This window comes from Rhinatrema bivittatum, chromosome 11, assembly GCF_901001135.1.
Source record: "Rhinatrema bivittatum chromosome 11, aRhiBiv1.1, whole genome shotgun sequence".
Lineage (NCBI taxonomy): Eukaryota > Metazoa > Chordata > Amphibia > Gymnophiona > Rhinatrematidae > Rhinatrema > Rhinatrema bivittatum.
The window spans coordinates 33,679,777-33,696,131 of record NC_042625.1 but is presented as its reverse complement, the minus strand read 5'-3'; the positions used below and the strand labels follow the sequence as shown (position 1 = coordinate 33,696,131).

Below are 16,355 nucleotides of genomic sequence, written 5' to 3'. Positions count from 1 at the left end.
GGTTATCTGCAGACTGCTCGGACCGTTCTGAATAGCCCATGCTTCCACCCAACTCTGCCTGCAGATTTCTTATTCTAATAAAAACATTTCCACGTCCTCAGGGGGAGGGGAGCACAGCACAGTGTGGGAATACATTTTTTTTAATGTTTATGTGTTATGAAAACGTTATATGTATAAAGTTGTTTCATTGTAAACCGGAGTGAAGGCATTCTGCTATACATCGGTATAAAAAAGAATCTAAATAAATAAATACAAATGCTTTCAAAATGACATCTGCAAATGTAAATTCCAAAATGTGTACAAAACGCTGATACAATACAGCAGACGAGAGGCCTCTGCATTGTCACTGCCTGGTTGAATCTGAAGATACATTTCAAACCTACGAAGAATACAAGCAGCACAGGTTAGAGAGAGGGAGCTGCATTTTTCCATTGGGTCAGCTTGGTTTTCAGGGTGATGGGTGTGTGGGCATCCCACACACCCATCACCCTTTCCATGTAAAATTATTATCCAACCTTGCTTCTGAGCCTCATGTCCTGACCCTTTGTTCTCAAAAATTCCTTTCCATTGAAAAAGGGTTCACGTTCTGTACCTCAATACCTTTCAGGTGTTTGAATCTATTTTCTTTTTTTTTTTATTGACATTCGATATTCCACTTCTTACCCTGAATGGCCTCAAAGCACATTACAATAAAACAATATCCCCTGTCTCACCTCTCTTCTAGAGCATACATATTTAGATCTCCTAGTCTCATCTCGTGAGGCTTCTCAGGCTCACCCCGCCCCATCTTAGCAGCTGTTTTCTGGTGCACCTCCAGTCGTCTATATCCTTACAAAGGAAAGGCCTCCAGGACTTCAATATGTCAGGTGAGGTCTCACCAACAACCTGAATAATGACATAATTGCTTCCCTTCTCTTACCAATCCTGCTTCTCACTATGTCCCAGCATCCCTCCAGCTCTGGCCACCACCCTGTTGCACGGTTTAGCAACCTGGCTATCAACAGCTAAAAATCACTCCAAGGTCTCTTTCTTGGTCTAGGAATATTAGTAACTCAACTCCATTGGGTATCACTCCCTTGGATTTCACCTCCCAAAATGTTTAACTTCATATTTTTTTTATAGGACTGAAAGTTAATTTCCAAGCAGCCAGCCACTTCTCAAACTGCCTGCTCCCTCGTATAGATCCACTCTGTTGAAGATCTTTTCCTCCTAAGCTCTGCACAATATCACTTGCAAAGATAAACCGGAACTGGCCCCAGGACCAGTGCCAGAGGTAGCCCACTCATCACCTTCTTTCCTTCAAGGTGACCTCCATTCGCCACCTTGCTCTGTCCTCTATCCCTCAACCAATTCCTAGTCCAGCAGCTCAGCTCCCAACCCTAAAGCACTCTATTTATGATCAGGACGAAAGGCTTCGCTGCTGCATTAAACCCCTTTAAAAACAGCGCAGGCCCAAAATTACGGTTATACTTCCCCATTTACATTTCTCTCTACAAATGTGGGAGGACAGTCACCATTTTCAAGGTCCTTACTACTGTGGAAGAGCAAAACAGGCTTTATATTAAATAGTGATGATTAATGTTATTATTAAGAATTAATGGAATAATAGCGGCAATAACAATGGCATCTACTTTTTCTAGTTATGGGTGGATGTTAAGGAAATTAGATCCTCCTGGTTTAAGGGCAGTTGCCAAGGCAACAGAAAAGTTATTTTCCAGCACCGTTATGTAACAGAGAAAAGAAATAAATGAAACTGCACTCTCTTTTCCTCAGTCGACCACACGATTTTTACAAAAATATTTCCAGTCTCTAAGCCATCTTAATATGAGGAAACACTAAACCCTCCTTGCAGCCTAAAAAGATTATGGAATATTTTATATATCGTGGTATACACAGCTCTGTATGTGATAAGCAGCTATGTCCACATAAGAGAGGCAGTGAATGATTAACACTCTCATTGGTAAATATACACTCGGTAACATACTAATTGTATTAGATGCGTACAAACAGATGGCAAATCGTACGAGCTAAAGAATTCTGTCCAACGACAGAATTATTCACTGGGGAATAATTAATTCTTTAAAAATAACATTCCTCTCAGAAATTCCGGTTACAAAAGTAAAGACTTAACAGATTGCTCGCTGTCCCCTAAAAACTGTCTTTGTATTTTAACTTCTATTTTTTGAGCCATGGCACATACTGCGAACAGCAGAAGCAGTGGGGCTTGTTTGTTTTCCCCCCCCCCAGAAAATCAAATAGACAAGAGAAGCATCTCACAGATTCCATTTAAAAAGAGCAATGATATAAAATCTGCATAATTTATCTTGAAATGGTGATGCTGGTAATGGCTGCCCCGCAGGGGACCGGCTTACAAGTGCTAATTTTTTTTAATGACCTTTTGGGACCTGTTTATTGGGAAAGACCAGTCTTAAAAGCACCACACAGACAGTGAGCAATTTCTTTATATTATTTTGCAACACAGTTTTTAATAAAAAAATGTAATTTTTAATAGAAGCAATGACCTGTGCTAACCCAGGCGGGTTCTTCCACAGGGCAAACTACACGAGGGGTGCCAACATTTTAGGGGAGGGGGTGGCGGTGGGAGGACTGCAAATCCCCCTGAAACCGCCAGGTCCCGAGTTCCCACTTTTAAGGTAGAGCACCCCAAAAGGGAATGGGCGCTGAGTCGATGTGGAGGATGGGTGGAGAGACAGGGTGCTGTGCAAGGGAGGGTGGTGGGATGGAGAGAGAGAGAGAACAAGAATTCTGCTCAGGTAGGGAGGGGTAGAGAGAGCGTGAGAAGGTGCTGGACCTTGCAAAAAGAGAGCAGAGAGATTGGGGTGATGCTGGTGTGCTGAGCAGGGAGTGGAGGAAAAAGGAAAAGGTTGGGGGAAAGAGAACAAGAGGAGAGATGCTGGGCACTGGGGGCAAAGGGAGAAGGATGCAGCACTGAGCAGAGGGGGAAGTAAGTGAGAGGTGGCTGCCAAGTGGGGCAAGCGAGGGGGATGGGAAGGGGAAGGCACCCGATTGAAGGTTCCCCTAGGGTGCCCTGCTGCCAGCAGATGTGCAAGGCTGAGCGCGCTCAGTACTCACAGCACTGAGCATTTTGACAGCAAACTTTAAGCCCTTGCATTAGGATAAATAAAAAAAAAGGACAAGAGCAATGTGACAGGCAAGGGCGATTTGCGATGCCTCTGAAGGTTGCATTCACGACCGTTCTAGTCCATAATCAAAGTATGAAATAACATAAGATGGAAAAAAAAACCAAAACCCTTACGTTTTGGATGAGATGGCATTAACCGGGGACACAGTAGCAACGGCGACCCCAATAATATAAACTTGCACCCCCCCCCCCGGGCAGTCAGCCGGTTTACAGAGGAATCAAACTGGGAAACCGCTGCTTTACAACCATTTCAAACCGGCAGCGAGCCCCCCCCCCCCCCCCGGGCAGGGCAGCGACGAGCGCAGCCGAGGCTGAGCGCACCCGGCGTGCGGGGCTCTCCGCCGGCCCCGCGCACTCACCTCCTTCTTCACCGTGCGCAGCAACGTCTGTCGCGTCTCGGCCTCTGGAGAGGAGAGAGAGAGAGAGAGAGAGAGCACCGCAGCCTCGGTTAGCGCCAGCCTTGGCTTGAAAACATTAAACAGCCCCGCGCTAGAATAAAAGAGGGGAGGGGGTCTTTCGTCGCCCACCCCCCTTTCACTCACCCGTTGTAGACGTCGCCATGTTGCCGCTGGCACCGGAGGGGAAGGGGGGCAGGGGCCCTTCTGCAGCAGCGGCGGCAGTAACGAGAGCTCCGAGGAGGAGGAGGAGAGAGAGGGGGAAGGAGCGCCCGCTGCAGCTCCGGCCGTCTCCCGCGACGTCACGGGCCACGCCCCCTGCCCCCTCCCCCTGCAGGCTCGCCTCGCTGTGCCTCCTTGGAGGTCATTGTGATGGGGGCTTGGGCTGGCAAAGGCTCGGCACGGAGGGCAAAGAGCAGCCAGCCCTCCCCTCCCACCCCAGGCTGGGGTGGAAGGAAAGGCGCTTGCTTCTTAGGGCTTATGTTTGAACTTCGCCTATTTTTTCTTTCCAGGATTGTGGGGTTTAAGTTCATGAGCTGGTAGAGCTACCTGGATTCCTTTACGTTTAGTGGTTTCATCTTTTTCTTTTCTTTTCTTTTCTTTTCTGGAAGCCCTGCGATTGTTTCTGGCAACCGGCCACACCCAGATGAGTGAACAATGAAACCAAGTAGACTCTCGTTTTAGGCGGCTGCTTTTTCAGTGAGGTTCCCCGCCTTACTTCCCATCCCATCCCGATTTGCCCCTCCTTTGCAGTTAATTGTAGGGAAGGTAGCTTTCAAATAGGCATGAGTCTAGAGGGGAAAAGAGGGCTTGCGTTGCGTTTTCCCTGAATTCAAGGAAGAAAAAAGGGGGAAAGGGGTTAAAGAGAGACTGGGTAAGGGAGCAGAACCCCTCACCCTTTTCTTCATTTGAACTAGAGAGGAATTCTTCTTCTTCCACTTATTTTCTGCTTTCGTTGTCCAGTTTTATTTGCCCTCACCTTTTTAATTATTACTTTGCCCACTTTGCTAATAACAACAAAACAAAAGAAAAACCCCAGCACCATCTAAGGGAGGCTAGCATGGAGGCAGGGCAGGTGCAAGGGTATTAGGCACCCTAGGCAAACCTTACAGTCTGGCGCCCCCTCCCCATACACAATTTTAAATTATGCATTTATAACATATTTTATTTATTTATTTATTTATTTAACATTTTTCTATACCGATCTTCATGACAAATGACATTCTGAGATAAAATTAATATACAAGTTATTGTGATAATTTCATGCACTGTTGTGATGCCAACAAGAAAACTTTGCATCTTGGAATTCATATGGCATCATACCTATTGTGATATATTTCGGCATGGTCCTCCCCTATCAACACAATACTATCTGCCAACACTCAAAGAATAACAACCCCACCTATGAAAAAGAATACCACAAATATTACACCAGAATCTAAAATATCAATACACCTCCTATCAGGAAAACAGAACAGGCCAAGCTACTACAGATCCCTACAGAGAAACCACATGCTAAAAGAATGCTTCATCTCAGTCTTTGCATGCAGAACACAAACCCTCACCAAATACAGAATAAAGCCACATAAAGTATAAATAGAAATGTGGGGTGGGGCGTTTTGGGGCAGAGCAGAATTATCCAGCTGAATAAACTTATCCAGCTCACAGTTAGATAGCATTGCCAGTCACACAGCGGCTGATAAATCCAGGATGGCTCACCCGTAATGCCGGAGTCCAGAGGTGCACTTAGTCCCCAGTGCCGCCTGTTTGTAGCTCCGCCTACCCCACTTCCCCCCAAGAGGTGGCCAGGCTCCCCCGGGCCTCACTCAAGTCTCCTGCCTACCGGATTTTACTGGATTGGAAATCTGATCCTCAAGAGGCAGACGAGCCACCGGGCTGTGTTTCACTGATTCTCAGCAGCGCTTGGAGGGACTCCTTCCTGCTCCTCTCACCCCGCCCCCCGACACACTTCTAAGCAGACTGGAGGAAAAGGGGCCACACTGCAGTGTGACCAGACTGGGGAGGTTGTGGGCAGAGGATATTAAAATAGGAGACAAATCCCCAAGTAATTGCAAATAAAAGCACCAGAATCCCAGCACTGGTTATAACTGAACTGGAAGTACAAAGGAGGAAAATGGCTGAGAAAACATGAAAGAAAGCCAATATAACATGTAAAATGTAATGTAAATCTAATAAATGTAATAATGTAAAGCTAATATAACATGTAAAATGTAATGTAAAATTATAGAATAAAAACTGGCCATGCAAGAAACACAGAGATGGCAATAGAAATATAGAAATGACAACAGAAAAGGACCAAATGGTCCATCCAGTCCTGCCCCATGTTGGTTACCCCCATGCTTATCAGTTTCTCAGACCGTAAAAGTCAGGGCCCTTGTCAGTTGCTGTTTGAATCCAATTCCCCATAACGCCTTGTCGTTGAAGCAGAGAACAATGTTGGAGTTATATCAAAGTCTCAGGCTTATTGGACGAATAAATAAATAAGGATATTAACCACCACATCATCAAGTTATCCCAATGCGCATTTGTTTCCCCAGACCATAAAAGTCAGGGCTCTCGTTGGTTGCTGTAATCCAATTCCCCTTTCCCTACCATTGCATCAACAGTATGATGGCTGATTGGTTAAGGGTAGGAATTACCACCCCAGCAAGTTACCCCCATGCACCTTTTTCTTTATTCCCATCCTCTAGCCCTTAGGGATCCACAGTGTTTATCCCATGCCCCTTTGAATTCCTTCACTGTTTCGGTTTTCACCACCTCCTCTGGAAGGGCATTCCAGGCATCCACCACCCTCTTCACTGGTGAAACGCACCTATAGTATATACACCTGTGATATTCTACCAGGAGTTAGTCTCAGTACGCAACAAGCAACCCTCATCTGATCTGAGGGAATCCAGGTTTAAATTCATGAGTATCTGACTGCCATTTACAACTCAATTTGTATCCAACTTCAGTTATTTTGTTTTCAGAAATCTGGATTCACTGGGATTGGTTTGGATGTAAGCAAATCGTCACAGAGTTGAATTATTCATAAGATGCCGCAAAATTTTCCGGTGCTTTGAACAAAAGTGTGAGCCTGCGACCATCTGAATTGGGCCATTAAGATCCAAAGCTGGATTTATCTGATTTGTCAGATTCAAAATTAGAAATGCAGCCTGGCCAGTTTACATTTTGATTATTCAAACCCCGTCTTATCCGCCTATCTTTAACTTAAGTGCATTTCAATATTTGCAGTAGAAAGGAAGAAAAAAAAGATTGCCTGCTTTATTGGCACATTCTTAAATAGATTTTCATGCCAGCCTCCCACAATGGCATCTGGGAGGTGTGATTAGTTAAAAAAAATTATTCATGCTAGATTGTATTCTGCCAACCCATGACAAATCCTGAATGCAACGAATGAAAGCACGCAGCACACGTAGTCCAGAGAAAGTGACTCTCTCTTTGGCACGATGCAGCTTTTAAGAGGAACACTAGCAGTCAGTCTGAGAGGTCGGGATCCTTCCTGACAAACCCCGGCTTACAAACGAGGTTCATTCCTGTCAATGTATGTGCCAAACAAACCCATGCGGAGGCACTACCTGCAGGGAGAAAAACACAAGAAGGGCACTGCCAGGCAACTATTCGGTGCCAAGTATGGAGAGACAGAAGCTCATCAGGTACCAAAAGACGCAATCAGAGACCACAAAAATGAGGCAGAGAGAGACAGAGAAATAGTCCCTTGCCTTGGGCCGCAGCGGCACAATTAAAATGAATTTTCAAGCACATCACACCCAGAGTAAGGCGTTCTTTAACATAATGCAAGTATTAAAAAAGCACTAGCAGCAAATCTGAGAGATTGTGGACATATCCAGCATAGAAAAGTATAAACATAATGGCAGAAAAAAATGTATGGCTTAGCTAGCCTACCCATCCACCCAACTAATTTAGCTTTTCAATTCCCATCACTCCCTCAGAGATCCCCTCTGTTTATCCCATGTTTCCTGGAATTTAGATATTGTCCTTGTCACCACCACCTCTATGGGGAGGCCGGTCCATGCATCTGCCACACTGTGTTACAAAATATTTCCTAAGATTACTCCTTTCACCCTCATCCCATGACTCCTTGTTCTAGAGCCTCCTTTCCTTTCAAAGGGGCTCGTTTCCTGTGCATGGAAACCTTTGAGATATTTGAATGTCTCTATCATATCTCCCCCTCTCACCTTTCCTCTAGGGTGTACATGTTTAGATCTTTAAGTCTGTCCCCATATGCTTTAAAATGAAGACCACTGATCATTTTAGTAGCCTCCCTCTGGACCGACTCCATCCTGTTTATATCCTTCTGAAGGTGCAGATACCAGAATTGTACACAGTATTCCAAGTGAGGTCTCTCCAGGGACCTATACTGGGGCAATATCACCTCCCTATTTCTGCTGACCATTCCTCTCCCTATGCAGCCAAGCATCTTGCTGGCTTTTACCATCACATTATCCACCTGTTTGGCCATCTTAAGATCATCAAATTAATCACCCCCAGATCCCTCTCTCCTTTCATGTTTAGAATTTGATGCCCTGCCTTACGAATGAGGTTCATTTCTGTCCTTGTGCACTCAAAACCATCCCTTTTGGAGACACCACACTGAGCCAATATCCAGAAATGTGCTTTCATGGGACTCAGCGCTCTGCAAGGAAAATCCTTGTAACAAGTTTCAGTTTTTTCATGTTCACTGTAGGCCTGATTTTAAAAGGGATGTGCGCATAGATTTCGGGGGTTATGTGCGTGACCAGACCTTGGGCACACTGCACGCATTTTACAAAGGGCCTGACCACGCACGTAACCCCCGTTACGCACCAAAGCTGCTCTGCAGGTGGACCCTTAGGCCGAGGGGGAGTTGCTACCACCTGTGGAGAGGAATCCCACAGGTCCCCTCCGTCGACAGGCGAGACAGACGAATAGCAGAGCCCCCGCTGGGGCTTCACCACTACCAGCCCACGTTCCCCTCAGGTTGAGTCCCTGGGTACCGGGTCCGGATGGACTTACGTGGGGCCGCTGCAAGGATGGAAGTCCGGGAGTTGCGCAGTACGTAGTAGGTGTCCAGGCAAAGGTCGTGGCAAGTGGTGTAGCTTGTAGTCAGGATCCAGGCAAAGGTCGTGGCAGGCAGCGTAGCTCATAGTCAGGTCCTGTCCGAAGTCAAAGCCAACGTCAAGCAGAAGAGGCGAGGAGGGCAGGAGCGAGGAAAGAACTCAGGAACTCAGTACAACACAGCAGTCGCAGGAAGCAAGGAGACCTGTTGCCAAAGCATCTGTTGGGAGCAGGATGCAGCCTTATATAAGGCTGAGGGAGTGATGTCGTCGAGGCGGACCGGTGGTATTTTCCCGCTGTGGGCCCTTTAAGAGCCAGCAGGAGGCGTGCGCACGCACCTAGGGGAGCTCCCGGATGAGAGGCAGTCGGCAGCGTCCCGGCCGCAGAGGAGATGGGGGAGACATGTGGAGCCCCTGGACGGAGCGGCTTGCATCAGCAGCAGCTCCCTGCTGTTGCCAGGGAGCCCGGGCCTGCTGCTGCCGCGGCAGGGTGGCAATGGGTGAAAGAAGCCAGTCGCGGAGCTCCGCAGCCAGCAAGTGTAACAGAAGTGCCGGGCCTGCTGAAAGTGGTAGCCCGGGAACATGGTCTGGGCAGGGGATGGGCTGGGACAGTAGGGATGTGAATCGTTTTTTGACGATTTAAAATATCGTCCGATATATTTTAAATCGTCAAAAAATCATTAGGGCCATGATACAATACCAATTCCCCCGATTTATCGTTAAAAAATCGTAAATCGGGGGAAGGGGGAGGGCAGGAAAACCGGCACACTAAAACCCCCTAAAACCCACCCCGACCCTTTAAATTAAATCCCCCACCCTCCCGAACCCCCCCCCCAATGCTTTAAATTACCTGGGGATCCGGCGGTGGTCCAGAACGGCGGCGGTCCGGAACGGCCCCCTCAATAGAATCGTGTTGTCTTCAGCCGGCGCCATTTTTCAAAATGGCCGCCGCAAAATGGCGGCGGCCATAGACAAAAACGATTCGATGGAGGAGGTCGTTCCGGACCCCCGCTGGACTTTTGGCAAGTCTTGTGGGGGTCAGGAGGCCCCCCCAAGCTGGCCAAAAGTTTCCTGGGAGTCCAGCGGGGTTCCGGGAGCGATTTCTCGCCGCGAATCATTTCCGTACGGAAAATGGCGCCGGCAGGAGATCGACTGCAGGAGGTCGTTCAGCTGGGGTTCCGGACCGCCGCTGAACGACCTCCTGCACTCGATCTCCTGCCGGCGCCATTTTCCATACGAAAACGATTCGCGGCGAGAAATCGCTCCCGGAACCCCGCTGGACTCCCAGGAAACTTTTGGCCAGCTTGGGGGGGCCTCCTGACCCCCACAAGACTGCCAAAAGTCCAGCGGGGGTCCGGAACGACCTCCTCCGTCGAATCGTTTTTGTCTATGGCCGCCGCCATTTTGCGGCGGCCATTTTGAAAAATGGCGCCGGCTGAAGACAACACGATTCTATTGAGGGGGCCGTTCCGGACCGCCGTCGTTCTGGACCACCGCCGGATCCCCAGGTAATTTAAAGCATTTGGGGGGGGGTTCGGGAGGGTGGGGGATTTAATTTAAAGGGTCGGGGTGGGTTTTAGGGGGGTTTAGTGTGCCGGCTCACGATTTTAACGATTTTTCACGATAGTTTACACACCCAAACGGCAACAATACGATTCCCTCCCCCTCCCAGCCGAAATCGATCGTTAAGACGATCGAGGACACGATTCACATCTCTATGGGACAGTGCCATTAGCTGCTGTTCCAGGGAAGCGCGTGCCAGCAGCCGGCCAGCGTGCGGAAGATACTTCTGCTCCAGAGGAGCAGTAAGTATTAAAATAAAAAATTAGGGGCTAGGTAGGGTTAGGTTGGGATTGGGGAGGAGAGGGGAAAAGGTAGGAAGGATAGGGTTAGGGTTAGGGTTAGGGAAGTTCCCTCCTAGTCCGCGCCTTAATTGCAGCAGACTGGGAGGGAACTGGGGAAGGCCTACTCGCGTCACCGAGCAGACTTTATAAAATTTCCTCGTCCTGCATCTGCAAGTCACAGTCCGCCTGCACATGCGCGCGCAGATGTTAAAATCCAGTGCGCATGTGCGCACGGATATCATATTTTATAACATGTGGGGTGTGGGAGGTTTGAGTGTGCCAGATTTGGCAAGCTACAATTTAGCGAACAACTTGCGAATCGTGCGAGAGTGGCTTTTGGGAAGTTCCTTCTACGTTAATCTCTCAGCAGAAAATGCATTGGTGGGCCCAATGGACCTGCGGTATGTCTTGCAAGCCCCCGCGGGCAGGCTTCCAACCTCTCTTGTACATAATATTTTAATTTCTCCCCTTAGAAAAGCTTGGATTGCCTTAGCCAGATTGATGACGATGCCTCGGGTTTGTGCTTACTTGCTGCCAATTCGAAGTAACCTGGACTTTATTCCAGGCTCCCAATCTGCTGGATTCCAGTTTTGGGTCTCGAAGGGAATCACTCGGTTGGGGCATATTCTGGACGACACAGGCCACATGCTCCCGCTACAAGGGCTGACAAATTTATATAATCTTCGTGGTACTCATACATTCCCTTGTTTACAAATACAACATTACGTTACGTCCTTGCCGGTTGCCTCTTTGCCGACAGCCGTATTTCATTCTTTGGACGCACTGTTCCATTTTGATAAAGCACAGTGCCCCTCTTTATCCCAATATTACAAAAGTTTAAAAAGTTTCCCACGCATAGATAGTTGCTCCATATTAGCGGAAAGATGGAATAAGGATGGGGTATTCACGGGGTATGCACCCCTTCTTCAGTCTTGTTTTAAGCATGTGTCTGCTGTCTCCCCGAACATGTAGTACAGAGAACGGCCTCAGTGGCCTTCCACTCGAAACTCCTTCCTTCAGCGGTCTGTGAAAAATGCCGCACGACACGACACGACTCCCACTCTAGGCTCTTCTATCAAGCACTTTTGAGGACAGATTACATGCTATGAGGCCGATTTGTTAGGCATTTCACTCCCGCTCTCTCCGAAACTGTGGCTCTTTGACTGCATTTCTCCTTTACTGGTTTGAGGTTTAGGGCTGCATCTATTTCTTAAGAAAGCAAGTTTAGTGGGGAAGAAACTGATTCTCCTATGTTGGAGAGGATCTGAGGTCCTGTCTTTCTGGGCATGGCATAACCACTTATACCGTAATATGCAGATGGACAATATGACATCCCGCCTTTCTCCAAACCACCGACACAAATTCCTGCAGATATGGGAACCGTATATTCAAGCGCTGCCACATAGATCCAGGAGTCTGATTCTGAATGACTGATATCCAGTGACATTGACGTTGGTTCGGTACATTGTTGGCACAGTGCTAGACTTGTCTTTCTGATTAAGTGTGGGGGAGGGGGTAAAAGGGGATAAAGGGTAGGGTTGTCTACAATGTTTGCATTTTATTATTGTTATCTCATGTTTCTACTTATGGGTGCAGCAGAAACCCTGCATCCTAAGTCTTGTTTGATTATTTACCATTTAAACCAATAAACCATTTGAACATAACATGCGCGCGGCGTCCATGTGCACGCACACGTGGTCGTGCTTGCGTGGCTTTGAAAATCTACCTTTATGAGCACTCAATTCTAATGCAGGGGGTGGGGAATAAGTTATTTCCTGTGATCTCTCCTTCCCTCTCTTTGAAAAGAAACAGTAATCTCGGTACTAGAATTCCTCGGTGAACACCAGAAAAGTGCACAAACCAAGCTCTGACAAGTGGGAAGGAAGAATTGCAAGCACTGGGACTGCAGGCCGGCAGCAGCCGTGGGAGCCGGAGTTATTCACTCCTGAAGCAGGAGGATCTGTGTTTGTAACTGAGGTCGGCAGGAGGTGAATACCCAGTGGCTGTGCCTGTTGAAGGCTGCGCTTGTGGACAAGTGGATGGGGGCGGGATGAAGGCCATTACTGGAGAATCTAGGATAGCTCCTCCTTCGTTGTGGCTGAGTTATCTTTATTTCAGGCCCTGGCAAATACTGCTTGTTCAATATGGGGGTCATTTTCAAAGGAGTTACGCATGTAAATGTGACACACTATCGTAGCAATTTTCAAAAGCTATTTACTCGAGTAAAGTGCACTTACTTGAGTAAATCCTATGGACAATTCAATGGCATATATTGTAGCAATTTTGAAAAGCCCACTTACTTGAGTAAAGTGTATTTATTTATTTATTTATTTATTTATTTATTTAAATTCTTTTAATATACTGATGCTCAAGACCAGGTCTTATCGTACCGGTTTACAATGAACTAGGGGGAAAAAACCAGTTAACAATGGTAGCAAGAAATTACATTATAACAGGGAATGTGGAACTTGGTTGTTAGAGAAAAAGGATAGGTTAAACAATTTCTAACTGGAGAACAAAGCAAAAGCAGAAACGTGAGTGTTTACATGGTAAGCATTATATACAAAATTACGTCGTGTGTAATATAAGGCAAGTTATATTAAAGTGCAAAACCAGTTTTGCTCGAGTAAATGCTTTTTAAAATCTACCCCTATGCTTGTTAGTGGCTAGGTCTAGGCCTGCTCTATGTGCGACTGGAGTTGTGTGGATAAAATTAACTGGCTATTTATTTATTTATTTATTTGTTTATTTATTTAAAGATTTTTGTATACCATTGTTCATAATATACATCACAACGGTTTACATATTACAAAATCATAAAATCAAGTAAAAATGTGTGTAAAAAGGTACATTAAATGTAATAAAAATAAAATTGTTAAAATTATTAATAAATCAACATAAAACAAAGAATAAAATAATGCTTCTCTATACCAATTAGCCCAGAAACTCCGCATTGAGAGGCTTAAAACAAGAGCCCACCTGCAGGACCCCTCCGGAGCTGTGCCCCTTCTCCAGCCAGCGCGCTTTGCAGTTTTCTGTCATGCAGTACTCTGCTGCCAGGGTATTATGGGAGTCAGGTTTAGGGAGCCACCCATACAATATCTTCTTATTCTAGTGGGCCTTTCTCTAAGGTACCCGTAGGACATTTTTATAGGGGAACTTAGGGCTGTGAGTGCTGTAAATAATGTATTTTCCCTTTCACAGAAGAATACAGTGAAAGGCCGCCCCACAGCGTACTTGAGTAGAGAAGTGATACTGTATTAAGCTAACATGTTTACAGATGCAGGCTTACAACCTTTTCCCATGTGCCTGCCTAATCCTATCCTGGTCTACAATGAATTGTATTTCTCATTTTTCAATTCATCCCTTTAACCTATCCATATCCACCTGTAACTTTCCCATTTCTGTTTGTGCTTATGGCAAAAAATACTATGCTCAGACGCAGGGGGCTTGGGTTCATATGGTTTCCTGTCCCCACTCCCCACCCCCTGAGGTTTTGATAATTAAATTCAGCAAATACGATCAGCCCTTCCCCTCCCCAACCAAGAAGGATTGAGGGAAAATGCAGGTTTTAGTGTTACTGCGATACTGCTGGCCTTTTTATTTCCATTTAGCTTTAGCACTGTTGTTGTTTCCCCTTGTTCCATGTAAAGCCCGTTGCTGCATTATGTTTTTCTGTAAACCGATAAGATGTTCCCAACGATTGTCGAGATATAAAAAGCGTAAATAAATAAATAAAAATGTTGAAACATGAACTCCAGTCAAGGGGAGTCAAGGGGATGATGCAGTGCACTGGCGGGCTCTTACTGGATCAGTGCTGGGCTGCCAGTTTCTTATCAAGGGGCTCCCTTTCACTTGGTAAGGCACCTCTTGTTTTCAAAAAAACTATTTAACCCTCCATTCTCTCCATATAACAAAAATAAATTTTACTTAGGACACACAAGGCACTGAAAATAACATTCCAATCGAGATTTTTGGCAGAGTCTGAAACCTTTTAAGGAATCAGCATGTAAATTATCTAAAAATCTTGTACATGAGCCTTTGAAAGCACAGAGGTCCAGATGTCACATCAGAGACATTAGTCTCATCTGAAGAAGGGGCCCATGTGGCCTCTATAGCTCATTTTTAACATTTTTGCATAATACTTACGTGACGGGCACTTGGTTTCCAAACCTGACCACCTGTCCTTTGGTTTTACACTAAGGGACTGCTGTCGTCTTTTGCAGACCATCCCTAAGGTTTGCCCTCCCATGGGTGCTGAGCTTGGTCCAGCTCAGGCTCTACTGCCTGGTGTCTGAGCAGGAGCAGGGTGCTTGGGTGCAGCTTTCTTTTGAGAAAGGAAAGAGGGGAGCTGCTGGAGAACCCAAGCAGGCCCCCTGCCTGCTACGTTGGGGTTTCAGTGAAGTTTTGGCCCCACCAGTGCCCTCCCGGTTCTGCGGGGTCGTGACTTGTGCCAAAAGAGCCTGAAGCGAGTGGGTTCTGTGTTTGAGCTGCTCCCATTCGGGCAGGGCTCTTAAGGGAGTGGGCTGCGGCTCGGTGCTCTGCGCCCTGCGACTGGGGGTAGCAGTGTCCCACAAGTAAGAACTGATTTTGGAGAACAGTTTTGTGAGCAGGTGAGAGATTTTTCCCCCCACCTCCTCCCTGTACTTTTGGTTTTTTTCCCCTCCCCCCTCCTCTGGGAAAGGGTTCTGCACGCTGACTCAGAGGTTGAGAAAAAGAGAAGGAAGTTACAGCACTTGGAGTTTTTATTACCCTTTTGTCTTTTGATGCTTTTTGCTATTTTGGGACTGGACTTTATATTAAGTTACAGTAAATTTGCTTTGAACGCCGCTCCAAGCCTCCGTCTGCTTTTCCAATGTGAGACGCAGCCTCCTGAGAGCGACTTCCATGAGTACTGCGAGAGAGGGGAGAGACTGAAAGGGGGTTTCCATCCCCCTGCACTCCTTGGGCCCAAGAGGTTAAGCCTCCCCCTCATGGAGAGAATCCACGCCCCAGAATTTGAAAGGACTGGCACTTAGCCCCGGGACTAAGTGTGTCCCCTGCACCAGTTCAGCCTAACACCGAAGCAGAGTATTCAGCGTACTCCAAGAATTGTACAGCTAACCGGATCACTGCATTACATAATCCAGTCACTAGTCTGGAAATGAAATGCGTTTTGCTACCTTTCGTTATCTGGGTGGGGTTTCTGTTGCATTGGTCTCAGTCACTTTTTCCTGACTTCCTCTTTCCTTTCTTCTCCTTTTCCAGGCTCTTCTTTCCATTTTATTTTATTTTTCCTTCTCCTGTCTTCATCACTTCTTCCCCACCTCTGACAGCTAGCTTTCCCTTCCATCTAATTTTCCTTCATTTCTCTTTTATTTGTCTCTACATTTCTCCTTTACATTAACCATCACTTCACTCCCTCTTTCCTCTCACACCTGGATCTCAATTGCTCCTCTCACCCTCTATCTCCCATCACTGGGTTGCTCCCCTGATCACTCCCCTGCTGTCTGGCTCCCTTCTTCCTCAACAGCTATCCCTCATTTCTCACCCTCTCATCCCCACACTGACTTCCTCTCCCCATCTCCACCATTTCATTTCACTTATCTCCTTTCACATTTTTCCATCCACCCCCAGTTATCCCCTCTCATACTTCTCCCCCTCTCTGAGTCAGTCTCAGCCCCAGTCATCCTATTGCATGTCATCCCCTTATTTATTTTATTTATTTAAAAGTTTCTTATATACTGCATATACACACAGTGGTGGATCTAGGCGGTTTACAAAGTTAAAACATTTATAAAATCATAGATAAATAGTAATAGGTTATTAAAATGAAAGAATAGTAACATTTAAGATTATAAAGGAGAGGAAACATACAAAAATGACATGAGTGTCT

At 46.5% G+C, this 16,355-nt stretch overlaps 1 protein-coding gene across 1 annotated transcript in view; it reads right to left on the bottom strand.

The window, feature by feature from the left end:
- Window positions 1–4,085, bottom strand: part of LOC115100809 (small G protein signaling modulator 1-like) — a 324,051-nt gene extending 319,966 nt beyond the window's left edge. The window contains 2 exon segments of the mRNA XM_029619713.1: window positions 3,523–3,566; window positions 3,706–4,085. Of these exon segments, the coding sequence (XP_029475573.1) occupies window positions 3,523–3,566; window positions 3,706–3,724 (63 nt within the window). The 5' untranslated portion in view covers window positions 3,725–4,085.
- Between the last annotated feature and the right edge of the window lie 12,270 nt (window positions 4,086–16,355).